General features: G+C 44.0%; 1 protein-coding gene across 1 annotated transcript in view; it reads left to right on the forward strand.

Moving 5' to 3' along the window:
- Nucleotides 1-21,025, forward strand: part of birc6 (baculoviral IAP repeat containing 6) — a 162,780-nt gene that overhangs the window by 81,133 nt on the left and 60,622 nt on the right. Inside the window, 5 exon segments of the mRNA XM_014154510.2 lie at nt 5,692-5,891; nt 8,824-9,127; nt 10,124-10,341; nt 15,121-15,285; nt 15,487-15,652. Coding sequence (XP_014009985.2) covers nt 5,692-5,891; nt 8,824-9,127; nt 10,124-10,341; nt 15,121-15,285; nt 15,487-15,652 — 1,053 coding nt within the window.

The raw sequence follows: 21,025 nt of genomic DNA on the forward strand, positions 1-21,025 counted from the left end.
CCACCCCTCAACCAGTATTCTACAAGAGCACAGACACGAGGGACAACAGACACACCGGTCTCTACATTGCAGATTAGCTGTAGGCAGTCATCAATGACCTTGGACCACAGAAGGTAATTGCACTGGTGACAGACAATGCTGCGAACATGAAGGCTGCTTGGTCTAAAGTGGAGGAGTCCTACCCTCACATCACACCCATTGGCTGTGCTGCTCATGCATTGAATCTGCTCCTCAAGGACATCATGGCACTTAAAACAATGGATACACGCTACAAGAGAGCCAAGGAAATGGTTAGGTATGTGAAGGGTCATCAAGTTATAGCAGCAATCTACCTCACCAAGCAAAGTAAGAAGAATAAGAGCACCAGATTAAAGCTGCCCAGCAACATCCGTTGGGGTGGTGTTGTCATGTTTGACAGTCTCCTGGAGGGGAAGGAGTCTCCAGGAAATGGCCATATCACTGGACAGCCCCATCAAGAGGATCATCCTGGATTATGTATTTTGGGAGAGAGTGGTAGCAGCCTGAAACCTATAGCCATTGCACGAATTGAGGGAGACAATACCATCCTGTCTGATGTTCAGACTCGCAGATGTAAGAGAAGAAATCCGTACTGCCCTGCCCACTTCACTGTTGCTCCAAGCAGAGGAAACTGCATCAAAAAGCGTGAAGACTTCAGCCTGAAGTCCATACACGCTGCAGCGTACATGTTGGACCCCAAGTATGCTAGCAAGCGCATCCTGTCTGGTGCAGAGATCAAGTAAGGCCTATGGTGTCATCATTAATGTATCTTGCCACCTTAGCCTGGATGAGGGCAAGGTTCTTGGCAGTCTGGCGAAGTACACTTCCAAGCAAAGGCTTTGGGATGAAGATGCAATATGGCAGTCGTGCCAACATATCTCATCAGCCACCTGGTGGAAGGGACTTTATTGATATGAGGCTCTTTCCCCTCTTGCCTCCATCTTCCAAATCCCACCAACATCAGCCACCTCAGAGCGCAACTGGTCCTTGTTTGGGAACACACATACCAAAGCTCGCAACAGACTGACCAATACAAGGGTTGAAAAATTGGTTGCCATCCGGGCAAATTTCAGGCGTTTTGAGCCTGACAACGAGCCATCCTCAACAAGGTTGGAAAGTGACAGGGAAGAAGAGGCCTCAGAGTCTGATGTTCAAGAGGTGGACATTGAGGAGGTCCAGGGAGAAGACATGGTTGTCTTCCTTTCAGGCTTCCAAAGCTTTCGTTTCTAGACTATCATTTTACAAATGTTTTTGGGAGATGTGATGGATCATTGGGGATCATTCAATATTCCCTTTTGCTGTTCACTGAAGTCATCCCATGTGAAGAGCCAACTCATTTAATTAAAGTTCAATTCGTAACTAAATTCGATTTTTTTATTCTATTGGAAGGATTTAATAATTTGCAATTGTCTACTTACGCTAAGGTAAAAGGTTTATGTTTCTGTCTCCATATGATATGCTAAATATATCCAATGCCCCAAAAAATCTACATTTAAATGGTATTAATATTAATTTGCATACATGTCTGCTAATTCCCATATACTTCTACATGTTTTTCCCTTGCAAGTGGAAAAATGAATGACTAAAACTGAGAACATGGTCAATAATCCAGCGATTTCACTGGTAGCCTATGGCTACACACAATCTTGAGGTGCCGCCTCAACCATCTGTGGTACTGAATGCATGTTTATGGAGTGTGCTCAGAGAATTGATGATAGCATTAGCTGTGGGTGATGTGCTGCTCATGTAGAAAGTGTAGAACCACTGCCTCCCTGGGAGCTGCAAGGGGTGATGTAGTGAAGCTGAACTAATAGCTGACAAAAGCGACTCCAAGTCAAGGTGTTCGCTCTTACTAACGTGTGAAGACGAGTATTCCAAACTAATCTGATTTTTTTAAATCCACTATATCCTGTGATTCTATACCAGTCGCTCGAATCAGAGCTAAATCCTGTGTAGTTTCCACTGGCTCTGCAGTGGGACATTGTTTGCAGTAAGATATTGTTTGCTTTATACAGAAAGCCACTTTTAGTGCTTTTTTTTTTTCTCTCTTGCTGCAGGCTTGTTTAGCCTGCATTGTTAACAGAGCCCATGCTTGGTAGCACTGCTACAAAGCCCAGTGCCGGTCTCTGTCAGTGTGGATGTTGCTTCTCCCCAGTGGCAGTTCACAGCCTGTATGCTGCCCCTGGCACCCTGGGGCTAATTAACACTAGCAGACACCACCTACAGTCCAAGCAGTGGAGCGCGTCAACTCCTCCCTGCAATGCACCCTCTTCTTCAGCACCTCAGTCCTATCTGTCAGTCACACTGGATGACTTGTCCGTCCCCCTGTTGGGTGAGATATTTTAAAAGGCAATGAGTGTCAATCAGATCTGCCACCCCACTCCTAGAATAGGGGGCTGCTGTTAGTGGTTACACAAGATGGGAGGCCGGTGACCTGCGTGTTATCTGCTAATGAATGTCTGTCCAGCTCCAAACCCATTTCACCAATACTGTCTTCAGCCAGACACTAACCACCTGATTAGGTCAATCATTGTCTTCATCGAACCAATTTAGTTGAACCGCCGTGCGCTCGGAGTTCAGATAATTAGTTGAGGCATATAGATTAGAAACTGCCTGGAGCAGGCTGAAGCCTGCCAATGCTGTATATTCGGCACCACCGCTTTCATCTCTGGTCTGGGGTAAAGGGGCACTGCATGGTAAAGGGTAGTGTTCAGTGGACACACATTTTCAACATGAGGTTGGCGCACATCTTTTCTTGTTTCTGACAAACCTCGGCCCCATTGCTCTCTGCGCTTAACTATATACTTGACTGTGCAGTAAAATACCTCTCTGACAATACTTAATCCATAGCTCGCCTACAATTTCCCCAAATAGCTTCCAATACCGTCGCTTCCCAAAACAAATCATTCCGGAATCCTTTGTCTCCAGACCCATTGAGGCTGATAAATGGGGAGGATAGCAGTGACCCTCAGTAACAGTCCTGCCAGAGATGGGGGGGGGATCTCTTAAACCAGTGCGGCGGCTTTGACCAGGGGGAGATTACATAATCCATTTACCAGGCTCAGCCCCACTAACGGCCATCCACTGAACTGAAGACGGGTACATGGAGAGATCCAGCCCCCTTAAAAGCCTTCAACTTCCACAAATAGGCCGTGCCTTTTAGAGCTAAATGGGTTTTGTCCCTCTAACCATTTTTAGGTTTCTAGGTCTACTCCGTAGAGAGAGAGGACTTCAGTGCCCAAAAGCCCCTTTTAGCATGGGCAGCACCATTGAGGACTTTCACCATTTTGAAGTAGTCAACTGGGTGGGACAACCTATGGCAGGGATCATCTAGATTCAGCCACAGGCTGTTTTTTTCTTGAGCGGGTGGTCGGGCCGTAACATAATTAGACATTTGTAGACTGCAAATTGACCGCAAGAAGCCCAAACACAGTGCTTTCGGAGTATTCAGACCCATTGAATTTTTCCACATTTTGTTAGTTTACAGCCTTATACTAAAACATATTAAATTGTTTTATTAATCTACACACAATACTCCATAATGAGATGGCAAAAACAGCTTTCTAGAAATGTGTGCTAATTTATATTAAAAATAGTTAAAAACATATCACATTTACATAAGTATTCAGACCCTTTACTCAGTACTTTGTGGAAGCACCTTTGGCAGTGATGATTACTGCCTCGAGTCTTGGGTATGACACTACAAGCTTGGCACACCTGTATTTGGGGAGGTTCTCCCATTCTTCTCTGCAGATCCTATCAAGCTCTGTCAGGTTGGATGGGGAGCGTTGCTGCACAGTCTCAAAAGTATCCAAAGTAAAGGTATTCATATTTTCACCTTTTCATATATTAAGCAAACCAGGCGGCTTGATTTTTTTTAATGTATTTTTATTTACGGTGAGCTGGGGGAACACTCCAACACGCAGACATCATTTACCAACAAAGCATTTGTGTTCAGAGGCATTAGGGATGACCAGGGATGTTCTCTTGATAAATTTGTGAATTGGACAATTTTTCTGTCCTGCTAAGCACTCAAAATGTAATGAGTACTTTTGTGAGTCAGGGAAAATGTATGGAGTAAATTATTTTCTAAAGATATGTGGGGGAATAAAAGATGTCAAATCTAACTACAGATGCCCAAAAAACAACTTAAGTAGTATTTTGAAGTAGTTTTACTTAAGTACTGTACACCATTGTACATTGTATATGATTACATGGGGAATAAACGTCCAAAATTAAGCTCATTTCCTGCACATGTTTAATTTTCGCTCGGGTGGCCAAATTCGGCCCGCAGACCGCCCGGGGAACGATGTCCTTTGAGTTAAGCAAGGATCACATAACTCCATCCAGGTCACCAGTAGGGACCAGCTAATGAATTATACTCCTGAGGAAACATTCCATAACTGCAGGTGGCGGTAAATCACCAACCTTGGCTTTATACCTGTTCAAACACACTCTAGGTGGCATTGTGCACCCTTTCAGTTTGTTTGCCAACTCATAGAAGTATTAGAAGAAGAAAATGGACTACTTCAAATGGAGATGGCCTCAATGGTGCTGTCCATGCTCTGACACAATGATGTGATGTTTATCTAAGTCTATGGCCTACCCTTGATTTATCACTTGAACTCTCAGGCTAATAGGATCCACTTGGTGTAGTAAAGGTACTGGAACATTCTGTAAAATAGGAGAATGTTTGTTCTTGAGCAGAATGATAGAATTCCTTGTCGTTCACGATTTGCCCTCTTTCTCACAGATCTTATCTGATATGCTCCTCTGAAGTCTAATGATGACCCTTTTTCCTGTGCCTTTTTGGTTGCACTTGAAATGTAACCGTAACTCACTGGGTTGATGCTGTTAAAAATATTCTCTGGGTGGCCCAGTCTCTTCTTGCGGCCTGCTGAAAGATGAGCGCTTCCTTCTCCATCACGTTTAATCCTGATTTGGAATTCTAGACAGGACGGGCCTGTTACAACCCCTATTAGTCACTACCCTCGTGACTTTTTAATTCACTACGAGGAGGGGGAAAATCCCTTTAGAGACGGGAGCAATGAATCATTTATTTTATTTTCTTCTCCAGAAGGGTGATGTGCAGCTTTTTGTAGATGACCTATCAATTGACTGGGGCTTTATATCATCATAAAACAGGCCGGCCGTGCCGCAGAATGAAAACAATAATGGGGAGCTATTTTTTACCATTCATCCTCCGTTCCATTTGGTTTTGACTTTGTGTACAGAGCCACACCTCTGACGTGCAAACAAGGACAAGTAGTCTGAGCCCATGATTCTGTTTTAATCAGTGTGCACTTCATCTGGAGTGGCGTATCCTTTTTCCAAGGACAACCATTAGCACATATTTATGCATTCACATATGGAAATGGTAATGGTACTCCATCCCCTTATTTCTGGGAAAACTGGTGTCAGCTTCTCTTGCTTGAACTTGATAAATGAGTAGTGATGGCTCTGTTTTTTTTCACTCTGTCTTCTAACGAGGGACGAGTTATGAGAGATTTTTTTCATTCTGTGTTTGAGATGTAAACAATGGCCCTCTTTGCTGGGCATCCCATTATTTACTTGTCATGATTGGTTGAGCGCGGCACAAAGCACACCGAAGAACACAAGCCACATAGAAAATACCTAGTGTCAGTGAAAACACTCTGCTTTACCCTCCTCCAGTGGAACACTGTGACATGCTGAGTAGCTGTCCAGAGGACGAGCCCATGACCCCGGGAGACGAGTGTCTGGACGCAGCCATCGATGAGTCCCTGCTCGAGACCAAACCCATCCAGTCGCCCCTGCAGGTGTTTGCAGGCATGGGTGGTCTGGCCCTGATCGCTGAGAGGCTGCCAATGCTCTACCCAGACGTCATCCAACAGGTTTGGCCTCTTCCTATTCTAATAACTACATAAGTAACTAATACCAGCACCAGTAAAATACCACTTTCACAACTTGCGTAATTGGGGAGGTATTTCATTGTAGTCCTACAATGTTAAGCCCATTTTCTAGATATGTTTAGATAAAGCATATCATCTAGAGCTCAATACTTAAGAAATTCAAGCTGCCTTGGCTACATAGAAAGTCCAATGCAGATCTGAAGTTGCCAAAGTAATGCCTTGTCTCTACACTGGTTTCAGCCTATAGAGAGTTATTGCAAGTCACTGTTTTCCGTTCAGTCTAAATCCCTATTTGTCTCTTCTGGGCTCCCCCTGTGCTACATCATTCCTCCTAAATGAAAGTAAATTGATACTTTATACGGTAATTGAGAGCGCACAGGACAAGGTGACTAGCTGGAATGGCTTCTGACAGCTGCCAGGTACTAAATCTGTTTTGTTATTTTCTCCCCCTTCCAAATTGTTGCAGCGAATTGAATTATTCAGGCAGTCTCCCAGAGCTACTGGTGGTTTGAAGCAGACGCCCCACGAGGGCTACCAAGTGAGATGATTTGTTTTGTACTTAGCATTGTGGTGAAAATGAAGCATATACATGATTGGTCATTGATTGGTTGACCATATACCTCTCTCAACAGGATATTACATCAATCTGCATAAGTTTAACCCTTTGTGTGTCTCTGGATAGTGATTTCAGAGCACGCTCTTAAGGCTGTGAATAATTGAGGTGTTCTGCTCTCATCCTGAGTGAGACTGTTAGCAAAGTAAACTTAAGGCTTTGATGCAGGTGAGGCTTTTCTGTTTACCCAGTAGTGACTCTGTGTAGTGTTTTCTGATGGGTTAGCCAAACAGCCCAGGTCTGTGTCTTTTGTCCCACTGGTGTTTAGCTGTTTACTTACAGCACATCCTGTTCCTGGAGATCCACTCTGGCTTTTAGTGCAGCAAAGCTTGAATTGATTATATTGATCACAACTAAGCACAAAATAACGTTGTTTTTCTGAAGTGCTGCAGCTCCGATACTTGCCTTAATCTTAAGGACACTGGGCACAACCTGAGTAAACACTCCCTGTAACAGGAGCCCAACAGTTGAGGGCTGGTACAGTGCCTTCAAAAAGTATTCACTCCCCTTGACTTTATCCTCATAATGTTTTGTTACAGCCTGAATTTAACATTGATAACATTTAGACTGTTTGTCAATGCCTACACACAATACCCCATAATGTCAAAGTGTAATTGTTTATATTTTTACAAATTGAATAAAGAAGGAAAAGCTGAAATGTCTTGAGTCAATAAGTATTCAACCACTTTGTTATTGCAAGACTAAATAAGTTTGAGATTAAAAATGTGCTTAACAAGTCACATAAATTGCATGGACTATCTATGTGCAATAAGTGTGTACCATGATTTTTGTATGACTACCTCATCTCTAACCCACACATACAATTATCTGTGAGGTCGCTCAGTCGAGCAGTGAATTACAAACACAGATTCAACCACAAAGACCAGGGAGGTTTTCCAATGCCTCACAAAGGGCATGGTAGATGGGTAAAAATAAAAGCAGAAATGTAATATCCCTTTGAGTTATTAATTACACTTAGGATGGTGTATCAATAATCCCTGTCACTACGGAGATGCAAACGTCCTTCCTTACTGAGTTGCCGGAGAGGAAGGAAACCGCTCAGGGATTTCACCATGAGACCAATGGTGACTTTCAAACAGCAACAGAGTTTTAATGGCTGTGATAGGAGAACTGAGGATAGATCAACAACGTTGTAGCTACTCCACAATACTAACCTAATTGACAGAGTGAAAAGAAGGAAGCCTGTACAGAAAGAAAATATTCCAAAACACGCATCCTGTTTGCAAACAGGCACTAAAGTAATACTCAAAAAATGGTGACAAAAGAATTCGCTTTACTCCTGAATACAAAGTGTTATGTTAGGGGCAAATCCAATACAACACATTACTGAATACCACTCTCCATATTTTCAAGCATAGTGGTGACTGCATCATGTTATGGGTATGCTTGTGATTAAGGACTGGAGAGTGTTTTATTTTGAAAAAATCAACGGAATGGAGCTAAGCACAGGCAAATCCTAGAGGAAAACCTGGTCAAGTCTGCATTCCACCAGACACAGGGAGATGAATTCAGCTTTCAGCAGGAATATAACCTAAATCAAGTCTGTATGTACACTGGAGTTGCTTATCAAGAAGGCAGTGAATGTTTCCGAGTGGCAGAGTTAGTTTGGACTTAAATCTACTTGAAAATCTATAGCAACACTTGAAATGGGTTGTCTAGCAATGATCAACAACTAGTTTGACAGAGCTTGAAGAATTTTGAAAAGAATAATGGGCAGATGTTGCATAATCCAGGTGTAGAAAGCTCTTGGAGATTTACTCAAAGTTTCACAGCTGTAATCACTGCCAACGGTGCTTCTACAAAGTATTGATGTGTGAATACTTATGTAAATGAGATTCCTGTATTTAATTTTCCATCAATTTGCAAACATTTCAAAAAACATGTTTTCGCTTTGTCATTATGGGGTATTGTGTTGAAAAAAAATCAAATCCTTTTTGAAATCAGGCTGATACACAACATTTGGAATAAGTAAAGGGGTGTGAGTACTTTCTGAAGGCACTGTTTGGTTGAATTTATATTAAACTTGTAAATCAGTTGACCCTCTGCTTTATCCCATCAAGTAAGTGTTGAGTTAGGAGCTTTGTCCCCAGGGCACTATGCCCAGTCCCACAGCAGCTCTATCGATCTGAATAACAGTTCTCTAGTTCCATATACTCCTTACTACCCTCAGTGCCCAAAGACAACACATGACATTGAGATCCCACCCGAGTCAGCTCCTCTGTCAGTGTTTTCCATGTGTTGTCCTCTAACCCCATTCTATCCCTGGCTCGCCCTGTGCAGGTGAGTGCTCCGGTGGTGCCCTCCACCACGCAGGAGAAGCCCAAGGACAGCGACCAGTTTGAGTGGGTCACCATCGAGCAGTCTGGCGAACTCGTGTACGAGGCGCCTGAGACCATGGCCGCCGAGCCGCCACCCATCAACAAGTCGTCAGTGCAGACCATGTCGCCCATCCCTGCCCACTCGCTGGCGGCCTTCGGTCTGTTCCTGCGCCTGCCGGGCTACGCTGAGGTGCTGCTGAAGGAGAGGAAGCACGCCCAGTGTCTGCTCCGCTTGGTGTTGGGCGTCACAGACGATGGCGAGGGCAGTGAGTGACAAAACCTCTCACGCAGCTTCAGGCGTGGTCGGGGAAAAACACCTGTCCCTATTTATGAAGGATTTAGAAGCATGTTCATATTTGGAAACACCTGGTCCCTATGGTGTTAATATAGAAGGCTGCTGCATGGACAAACATTCTCAGCCCCACTAATAGCGGTTCACTTTTCCACCAATGCTCAGATTGACTTTGTCAGGCAGTTGATCTTGCCAAGTTGTGGACCAAGCAGATCGATAATGCCCATTATCAGAGTCCCTGAATACATAGCTGTCAGTGTCATAATATGGGCAATGCATGTAAATCGACTCTTCTAAAAGCACCTGTCCACGAGCAGGTAGAGAAATGGAGGGAGAGAGATTTTAATCCCTCCATTTACAATTGAGGCACGTTTGTTCCCACTGGTGCAGATCTTCCCCTGCAGTCCTTGAGACCATATCTGTCTGCTGGCCCTGTGGATCATTTAGCCAAAATACTCACACTGCCTTGTTTAATATTGACAAGTCCTACCCCCTCTCATACATTACAACTCCTATCCAGCCAACCTTTGCTCTCATTTGCCTTCATTATTGATGGCTATTTAGCTTCCCTCTCCTCTAGGGCCTGAAGTAAACCATGTTGTCCCGCAACACTTTTTTTTTTCTTTAGTCCTTGAGATAACGGCCCTTAATGATTGAAGCAGAGCAGGCTGCCAGCTTGTTTAGTGACACTGGTCACACAGCACACTGTGAGCCTGCCATTTAGTCGGCTGTTGTTTTCTCTGGCCTCATTCTCATGAGTGCTAAATCAATGTGTCAATCCTTTCTGGACAGTATTCCTCTACCCATCTGTGGTCATCCCTCCTATGGTGGTCATCTCTCTCACCATCCCTCACACTCATACAATGCTTCATTCATTTCTGTTATTTATCCAATTCTTGTCATTATGAGAAGATAATCGATATTATCAATCATCTTCTCTGATTGGCTGTATCTCTCCCCTTCCTTCCAGGTCACATCCTGCAGTCTCCGTCGGCAAATGTGCTGCCCACGCTGCCCTTCCACGTGCTGCGGGCCCTATTCAGCACCACACCTCTCACCACGGATGACGGCGTGCTGCTGCGCCGCATGGCCCTGGAAATAGGAGCCATCCACCTCATCCTGGCCTGCCTGTCAGCCCTCAGCCACCACGCACCCCGTGTCCCCAACAGCAGCGGGAACTCTTCAGAGGTGAAGCCCAGACACTGACCGTGTCCAAAAGGCGCTTACATGCACATACACGCTTCTGGGGACATGCTTGTGTGTTTAATACTTCAAGTGCAGACGACGTCTTTTCAACGTCATGTGAATTTAAAATTGTAGTATCTCCGGCATTTTTTAAGTAAAGTCTAGGGCTGTTGCGGTGACCATATTATCACTACACCGGCGGTCACGGGTCAGGAAGGCAGTCAAATTCCTCGTGACCATTTAGTTATGGTAATTAGGCTTCTCCAAGCTCTGATGCTGCTGATGGTTATTAGTAGCCTACCGAACTTGCTAACTGCCTGGTACTCAGCACTCTATTGTGCCTCTAATCGCTCTGACATCAATGCAAATGTAATCGAAAATCTAACCAAACACTTAATGAGAGCTCATGTTGCGCAACATTTCTATAGGCTATGCAGGTGCGCGAGGAAACCGAGTGATGGCCTCTACTAAAAAGAGGAGCATCCCATCAGCTTTCTATAGGCTAGGCCTAGTATATTTATTTCTCAACTTTCCTTATATTAAGCACATTGCTTCTCTTTACAACAGATGTATAGCCTACCTGGTTGGCATGAAAATTAACCACAGGGAAAAGCGTCCTCCATTCGCTATTTAAGTGCATAGATGACATGTATTTCTTTTGCTGCCCCTGTTTCGAGACAGGTGCATGATAATGGTCCATCCTAAATCAAATCAAATTTCACACATATATTATTTAGTATGTGTAAAGGCAAGATAAAATCAAGAATAGTCTAATGGGTGAGAGACAACACTACATAAAGAGAGCCCTAAGACGACAACATAGCAACACATGACAACACATCATGGTGGCAACATAACAACAACATGGTAGCAGCACGAAACATGGTAGAAACATTATTGGGCACAGACAACAGTACAAAGGGCATGAAGTTAGAGACAACAGGAGGTTTAGAGCCTAACTGGCATACATAAGCAGCTCGTGAGTTTCAAGTTTGGATAAGATAATTTTCACCATTAAAAATGCAGCTTTTAAAATAGAAGCATTACATGCATAATCGCATTTGCAGTCACTTTTGATAATAGCTTATAGCCTACTGCCATGTGCACATTGCTGCGCGTATGTGACGAAATAGCCTTTATAGTTTATCAACATTTTAAGCTAAATGTTCTGATCTGTTGCATCAGCCACATTGCGTAAAAAGTTATTTTTTACGCCAGTGATTCTATTAATTTGGGATCTATTGCATCCCACAACTGTCTGACTGTTTGGAATATTTTGTACTATGGGGGATAGTAGATTGACAGACTACTGCTTTTGCTGTTATTCGACTTAATAAAATGTAATGTTCCAAAGTTCAGCATCAGTGGCTTGTAGGCCATGAGATGTGTGGAAGCCAGGAGATGCTAAATGTGTTTGTTAATTAACGGTCAATTACTGTGAGACCGACTTTTATTTGCTTGACAATCACCGGCAATGAAATTTCGTGACCACCACAGCCCTAGTCAAGTCTTTTACTAAACTAATTTCACACACAGGCTTATAATAATAGATGTAGCCTAAACACAAGATTAAATTGACAGTAGTCTAAATGGGTGACTATATTAGGAATTGTCTTGTGAATGAAGAGACGCAGCATGTGTAATTGTCAAAGAAGGGAACGCAGCTTACCAAAAACATTTTACTTTTTAGTCATTTAGCAGACGCTCTTATCCAGAGCGACTTACAGTAGTGAATACATACATTTCATTTTCATTTCATGCATTCTTTTTTATTTTTTTGTACTTGTTTATTTATTTTTTATTTTTTTTGTACTGGCCCCCTGTGGGAATCGAACCCACAACCCTGGCGTTGCACACACCATGCTCTACCAACTGAGCCACAGGGAAGCGACTTGAAAACCATCCTGCAGAGGTTCATGCATGTCAGATGTTTTGATTTATAATACGGAAAGAGAGGACACTCGAAGGTTTCTAAAACACCTACAGTCCCATTCAAAAGTTTGGACACACCTACTCATTCCAGGGTTTTTCTTTATTTTTTACATTTTTCTACATTGTAGAATAATAGTGAAGACATCAAAACTAAGAAATAACACATGGAATCATGTAGTAACCAAATAAGTGTTAAACAATGTTTATTTTTATTTTTTTTAAGTAGCCACACTTTGCCTAGATGACAGATTTGCACACTCTTGGCATTGTTGTGGTGGTATTATTTTTGCAATAGACTAATAAATGCATTTCATATACTCTGATATAAACTGGGTAGTTCAAGCCCTGAATGCTGATTGGCTGAAAGCCATGGTATACCACGGGTATGACAACATTTATTTTTACTGTTCTAATTATGTTGGTAACCAGTTTATAGTAGCAATAAGGTACCTCTGGGGTTTGTGATATATTGCCAATATACCATGGCTAAGGGCTGTGTCCAGGCACTCCGCGTTGTGGACGTGCGTTAGAACAGCCCTAACTGTGGTATATTGGCCATATACCCACACCCCCTCGGGCCTAATTGCTTAATTAGAATGTTGATGCCCCAAAGGCGTGGCATTGGCATCGAACTGGGATGCCTCGAACAAGAATGTAAACACAGTTCAAACACACTCATACTGGTATTATTTCACCAGATGTCGGTCAAAGTGTGTTCTGCCCATTGCTTTCTCTTGTGTGTTCATGATGGACCAAGACGAAGATAAACCTCTATTTGGGTTGGTTTGACAAAGCATTGTGTGACAAATGGTGTCAGCCTTGTCTAATGCTTTTGGCTTGACACGATAGGAGGTTCTCACTCTCCTTTTGTCTTTCGCTCAGAGAGAGATGGGCGGTGAGGATCAGTCATGTTATTAATTACTCAACCTGGCAGGGCTTTACTCAGGGCTCTTATGCATATCTCTACTGAGCCCTTGACAAATTGGGTAATTGTTTAGTGTGAATGATAAGAGGCAGGTCTGGCTTTGAAGAGAGACGTGTCCTTTGTATTTTTGCCAACTCCAGGCAGAAGGGAACATCATGAATAGGAATTGAATCATGCACTGTCTGACTGCCATGCCCATTAAATGGAGTGATTCTACTTCTATTGAGCTTTCTGCTTTGCTTCAACACTCGCCTCATGCTCATAGCCTTTCAAAGTACTCTGTACCCGTCTCGGACCACTGCGACGCAAAGGAGATGACGATCAACTTGTATCAATCGCAATAGGGATTTTGATCACTGGAAGCTCAATGCCACCAGCATCCAGCAATACCACCACAAGGGTCCAAGCGCTATATATCATAGGCCTAAATCCAGCTAGACCGCTATAGATATTACTTTAGATAGCAGGCTAGGCTATTACAGTACTACAGCTCAGTGTTACTGTGGACCGTTTCAGCACGTGCTCTCGTCCACAGACCCGTGTGGATTTAAGGAGTTGTCAGAGTTGAGGACAGATCTCCGGGGGCCGATGGCTTGAGCGCGGGCCAAAGTCCTGTCACAGCGGTAATGGCCGTCCTTGAGGCGGCGGCCCAGGGGTGCTGCTTTTATGTGGCCGGAGACACGGGGCCTGAGCGAGCGGGCGGGCGGTCAGTCCACTCACACACACACACACACACACACACACACACACACACATCCCTCTTTATCTGGGAAAGTGAGCCTCCTCCCTGATTTGATGTTCCAGGGCTCAGTGATTAGTCTCCAACCTCTTATGATGAGAGCATAACTCCTCCTCCTTGTACCACTGGGAGAGAGTCAGGACTGGGCCCTGCTCCGGCCCAAACAGGACTGTCCTATACAAAACACACACTATGGCCATCTATTAAAATCCAGTGAACAATGAAGAAACTCACCAAAGGAATAAAAGACAAACCGGTCAAAATCCCAGCAGTCTCATCCCACCGACTGTAAAGTCAATGTAAATGCTGAATCATCTCCATTGCGCCCCAGTTGACTGATAGAGTTGACAGTGATCTCTGGTGGCAGAGGTGCATGTACATATACGCCACCTCCATTAGCCGGTAACATTCCCATAACGCTTGTGTGCAGGTCGGGAGCGTTCCTGCGATGTTAAAGATGCGCTGGGGGAGCGCAGAGTTGGCCGCTTGTCAGTCAGCCACTGCCTCTCGCGTGGATCTTTATAGCGCGCCCACGTCGAGCCTGATGATTGTCAAAGCAGAAAAGGTGCAGTCTCAAACGTTATCCTCTTGTCTAACTCAGACATCCTTTTCATATCCATCTCTCTGTTCTCTTTATTCAATAATGCCCTCTGCTCTCTCCTTGTACCACAGGGAACTCTCGTTGCTCAAATATCATACGCACAGCACCAGGTCGACCTTTGTTTAGTTCGAGCATATGCTCTTTCCCTCCGAGACTCCTCTGCCTTTTATTTGACATAATCTCCCTTTCAAACTGCTGGGCATGTGCTCTGAGCTGAACTAGAAGTGCCTCAAGTGTATAATGGCTGCGACAAGCAGGGCTGCATAGGAGTTGGGACTGTGGGTAGGCAGGCTAGTTATGTTTGTGATTTTTCTACCTGGAAAATCAGCATTTCGCTCTCATTCAACTTTTGATGTGAAGACTGACATTTTGAAAAGGGGAACAGTAATCTTATTCAATCCAAACGTGTAGCCCATGCTGCATTGAGAATAACATTTTTAGTCTTTTGATTTCGTAAGCTTATGGAACGCTATTATCTTTAGGCTAGGCCTATGTTGTCATCACAATGGACCAGTAGACTACACTTTACCCCCTGCCGATTTCCTGTGTGGCGCTGATCACCTCCACTCGTCTGTCTGTCCCCAGCCCACAGTGTCCAGTGGTCATGGAGGGGGCACCAGTGAGGAGCAGCAGCTGTACTGGGCGAAGGGCACTGGTTTCGGTACAGGCTCCACTGCCTCAGGCTGGGACGTGGAGCAGGCCCTCACCAAGCAGAGGCTGGAGGAGGAGCATGTCACCTGTCTGCTGCAGGTAAGAGTCCTCTCGGCCTAGCTAGGTGTAGTACATCCTGATGGTTTCCCCAAATGGCACAAAGTGTCACTTGGCTAACAATGGGAAGACCTATGCACTTACTTTTTACATAAGTCATTACTGTGTAGTTACCCCAGAGAAAATTCCTATATGTTTTGCTAAAATTGTGTGTGCTCCACTTATTCTCCCCCTGTCCGCCAGGTGCTGGCCAGCTACATCAACCCAGCAAACTGTGTGAGCCACGGAGAGGCCCCTACAGGGGAGAGCAGGGGCCACAACAGCAACGCCCTTCCCACTGTGCTGCAGGAGCTGCTCAGCCAGTCCTGCCTCATTCCAGCCATGTCCTCCTACCTACGCAACGACTCCGGTGAGTGAACCCTCTTCTTCTTTAGTCTTTATCTTGTAACTTTCCATGTAGGTTATGGTAACTCCTGTTAAGGATGGCTGTGCCTTTAACTGAAGGGGAAACTCGATGGCAAATCCCACAACAATCTATTTGACTGGTTGAACATATCAACGGTGCTTATGAAGAAAGATCCGCTCTATTTCAGTACTGCATTTCTCAATGGCTTCTCCTGGTCTCAGACAATGTAATGAACCTTTTATTGGAAAATAAGGATCGACCAGCTTTTGTTGTAGAGTAGAAATAAAAGACAGTGTCAGGGTCAGATGTTACGGGAAACGTAGTAGGCTATAGGATGAGCTGGTCAGCTTATGCGCATTACTATGTCCTTTCTGCTTCTAGGCTACCTGGTAAATTGCAGTGAGAGCTAGATGTGTGTGTGTGTGAGCTGATCGTTGCTTGATGACACAGCAGATGGAGCTGCAGTATCTTCCTCTGACATGGTGATAAGAAGACCAATATCTCAATATACAATACATATATTTATCGTTCAAAAGAGCCCCGAAATTACAAGGGATGTTTCAAGTGTTTGCTCAGTGAAGATTTACCAGCTGAATACATACGACACGGTGCGGTGTCCACTTACACCCTTGGCTCTCACCCCCTCCCTTCCACAAAGATGTACTTCAGTACTCGTGACCAATGATCTCTCTGCATATCACAGGACTTCATATCAGTCAGGAGAGGTCTTGAGTTTTTGGGAGTACACATTCCTTTAGTCCACTGCAGTCCACTCAATAATGGCACTGCTTGAACCCACAGCTTTAACCTAACACTACTTTCAATATCGAAGGGAATATAAAAACAATCTATTCATGCTAAGAGGATATAATTATATAAAACCGTAAAGATATCTACAAAATTAATATTAAGTCATTTTCAATCTATCAATAGCTATTGCTTCTGTGGTGGTCGACGCTCTCCAAGCGATTTCAATTATATGAATCCATGCTTTCAAGATACCCATCCACTTATAACTGTCTTTTCATGCGACAGAACAAATACTGTCTAATTTGATTAGGTTACTTGTGACTTAGTTAGGTGGTAATTATTGTGGCAAATGGATTCGTTCTTTTGAAGATATGACTCGTCCATTGCACGATAAGAACACATTAATCTATATTGATCCATTTTATTTAATATTTTTAATCCGCGAAGGTAATCCCTAGTCCCCGGGGGGGCGAGGGCTGACCCAGAGTTAACTGAACATCTGAGCTAGATGTTGGCTCGGTCCATTGCTCTGACTAGGTTTTCTGTCTCTTCAGCTCTGACCCTGGGGTTTCCAGGGGGGAATGCAGGCTTGTGTTCTTTCAGTTGGCTGATAACCTCAGTGAGGATTCATCTCCAACCCCTCTTTTAGTCTTTCCACACATTTGGTCTTTCCATTGTCTATGAGATAATATAATTCATTTTCTCTCTTTTGGGGATAGTGGAATCTGTGGTTCTGTCCACATGTTGTGGGCATTTTAATGGATGCTTGTTTTTGTCCAGTCATTAATGAATAGAAACTGTTGCTCACGGACCTTCTGCTATTGCCAGGAATAAAATGGAAAGTTGGCACACTGCCAAGGAAATAAAAACCTTGAACAAACCTTTTCATTGTGTTGTTTCTACAAATACACTGCTTTTAACGACCCAATCGCAGGATACATTAGTGTTCTATGGACAGATTATTGGCGTGTTTGATTTCAGCAAGGTGCGTAGACTCACCCCCCAAAATTCTTAAGCTTCTCAAGCTGTTTGTTCTGAACTAAAATTGGCAGGTAGGCCTATATCAACGTAGCCTCCATTCACAAGGACTTGCTTTGTGTTGCATATCAGGTGGTGGCAGCTCATAGCTCTGTGTATATAGCAGCAACTGTCTCTGTGTCCGACGCTGTTAGTGTGTGTGTATTCACAGGAGCGTGTGTGTGTGCTGGTGTGAATTTAAAGCGCCCCTGGTCTCATAATTAAATAACAGATAAAGAGATGAGTATTGTAATTGGTCCTCATTATCTGGTAAATGTCTCAGACACGGTCACGCGTGGTGTGCAAACATGCAGCCGTGGCTGCCTGCTATTAAGTAAAAGTTTACTGCCTCCTTCTCATTGTCCCACTCCTTTCTCCTGTGTTGTAGTAGTGACAGGAGTTTTTCTGCCATTGAAGTCCTCGGGCGAGAGATTTAGATTATTCCTCCGGATGGGAAAATCCTTTCAGTGTAAATTTTAACTACCAGATATAAAGTATGTAGGAAAGATAATGGACCTATATATATTTTTTTAAATAATCTAGTCTGTGAGAACTAAAATCACCAAAATAAAAGCTAGACAGTGCGGGAGAATAGAAAAGTCAAAAAAACTATGTATTTAACAGTATAGATTTCATTTTTGAGCAAAATGACACAGCATTAGCCATGGCAAAATACGTATAATTGTAGTAAATTAGCTTTAAAACTGCAACATTCTCTTAGCTCCATGGCAGAATAAAAGCAAATTCCCTGTGATTCTACATAAACTAACATTCTCTCAGCTGAAAAACTACAAAATTCTCTGATGCAAAAATGTCAAAAATAAAATGTATTGTCACACACTGGATAGGTGCTGTGAAATGTACAACCAAGATGGGGCCTCTAAAATGTTCTCTCATATTCAGCTGCGTCCAGGCCCCCTGCCAAACCCACGAACCTAAACCCCTTTATGATGAAAAAAAAAACTTGAGTGATGAAACATTTGCCTTTATTTAAAATGGACAAATCAATTGACACGTTTTAACACCCAATTTAATTACAAATTGTGTTTTTAGTGATTAATCTACTGTGCAATATGGACAGTTAAGTCGGTGAGCGCTGATGGAAGCCAAGGGCTCATCTCACTCTGTTGTGTCGGCGCCAGCCCTCAGAGCCATGAGCTGTCAATAAATGTCAAGGGGCCCGCTGGTAATGAAAAAGTGGGAAGAGACCTAAGAGCACTCCTGCCGTGTCTCTTTTTTAATAACGCGCTGTGGGGAGTGGGGAGGGGGGGGGGGTTCCTATCAAAAAGCATTAATAGTAAGGTAGGGGGCAAGCAGCCCTGGGAGTTAGGGGTGTGTGTGTGTGTGTGTGTGTGTGAGACAGAGGCAGACTTGGTATTCAGTAGGAGTGTTGCCCTGGTGACACTTGGATGATGTTCTACTCTGCCTCATAGGCCAGGATCAACTGTTATAAACCTCCATCTCATTCCTACATAATGCACTGCTTTCACTTTGTATACCATTTACCTTCAATGCCTTTGCATTTTTTTCCCTCCAGGATGCTCGTATAAACAGTCAGGAAATTCCTTGGAATGTAGGCCTAGACCCTTGCCGCTTGGATTGTGTGGTGTTTTCGGAAAAGTGCAGATAACTTTGCATCATGAATGACACCAAACCCACACACGTCAGTCTTTCTATTACATATTTTAAGATAAGGATACAGTCCGAACCCGTTCTCATACCATGCAACATTCATCCAGTGTCTGTTCATTAAAAGCCTTGCAACTAGCTTTATTAAAGGGATACCATACTCGATATTCGCAGAGTACGACCCTGCCTCACACAGGAAGCGGCGCAGGTCCTAATCCAGGCACTTGTCATCTCCCGTCTGGATTACTGCAACTCGCTGTTGGCTGGGCTCCCTGCCTGTGCCATTAAACCCCTACAACTCATCCAGAACGCCGCAGCCCGTCTGGTGTTCAACCTTACCAAGTTCTCTCACGTCACCCTGCTCCTCCGCTCTCTCCACTGGCTTCCAGTTGAAGCTCGCATCCGCTACAAGACCATGGTGATTGCCTATGGAGCTGTGAAGGGTACGGCACCTCCATACCTTCAGGCTCTGATCAGGCCCTACACCCAAACAAGGGCACTGCGTTCATCCACCTCTGGCCTGCTGGCCCCCCTACCTCTGAGGAAGCACAGTTCCCGCTCAGCCCAGTCAAAACTGTTCGCTGCTCTGGCACCCCAATGGTGGAACAAGCTCCCTCACGACGCCAGGACAGCGGAGTCAATCACCACCTTCCGGAGACACCTGAAACCCCACCTCTTTAAGGAATACCTAGGATAGGATAAAGTAATCCTTCTAACCTCCCCCCCCCCTTAAAAGATTTAGATGCACTATTGTAAAGTGGTTGTTCCACTGGATATCATATGCACCAATTTGTAAGTCGCTCTGGATAAGAGCGTCTGCTAAATGACTGTAAATGTAATGTAAATGTAGTTTACATTAAAAGCCTTGCAACTAGCTTCATTAAAGGGATACCATAGTAGTTTACATTAAAAGCCTTGCAACTAGCTTTTTTAAAGGGATACCATACTAGTTTACATTAAAAGCCTTGCAACTAGCTTCATTAAAGGGATACCATACTAGTTTACATTAAAAGCCTTGCAACTAGCTTCATTAAAGGGATACCATACTAGTTTACATTAAAAGCCTTGCAACTAGCTTCATTAAAGGATACCATACTAGTTTACAGTAAAAGTCTTGCAACTAGCTTTATTAAAGGGATACCATACTAGTTTACTTTAAAAGCATCATTAAGGCTACTACACCACACTGCTGTCTGTCTTCATTCGTCCTCTTCATCCTCAGTGTGATGCCTAATAGCCGCCGTGATGTATATCTTAGCCCAGCCTGCCCCTGCACTCCTAAGAGGCACCGGGGGAAACCCTGTTGTGTCCCATTGTTTAGCGTGGCCCCTGTTCCCTCCCTCCCTCGAACCCTCAGTCCGACTACCCGCCTCAGGCCGCACTCATTCCTCCTGCTAATCTCCCAGCTCGCCGCGCCGCTTGCGTATTGTTCCACATTAGTCATCGGTGTCTTGGCAATCCTTTTGGGACGCATTACGCCGCCGCCACGCACTCCATCACAGGAAGTTAAGCCATTAGTGAGAGGTAATACCTTTTAATGTCACTGCGAAACTCATTTATTTTAATTGAAAATGTCCTTTCTCCCCTGGCTCGCTCCCCTCCTACCCTCAAACATAACCCTTCTCCCCTGCTTTTCACCGTCCATCCTTGAGTATGTGCGTTGTGTGTTAGGAACAGCTTGTTTAACAGTATGCATGTAGTCAATGCTTTGAACAGCTTGTTAAATGGTATGCATTCATTTTATATAACCTTTATTTAACTAGGCAAGGCAGTCAAGAACAAATTCTTATTTACAATGATGGCCAAACCCGGACGACACTGGGCCAATTGTGCGCCGCCCTATGGGACTCCCAATCATGGCCTGCATTCGAACCAGGTACTGCAGTGACGCCTCTTGCACTGGGATGCAGTGCCTTAGACCACTGCGTGACTCGGGAGTCAATTATTTTAACAGATTATTAAACAGTACATATATTATCA

The sequence above is a fragment of the Salmo salar genome, chromosome ssa18 (assembly GCF_905237065.1).
Source record: "Salmo salar chromosome ssa18, Ssal_v3.1, whole genome shotgun sequence".
Taxonomy (NCBI): Eukaryota; Metazoa; Chordata; class Actinopteri; order Salmoniformes; family Salmonidae; genus Salmo; species Salmo salar.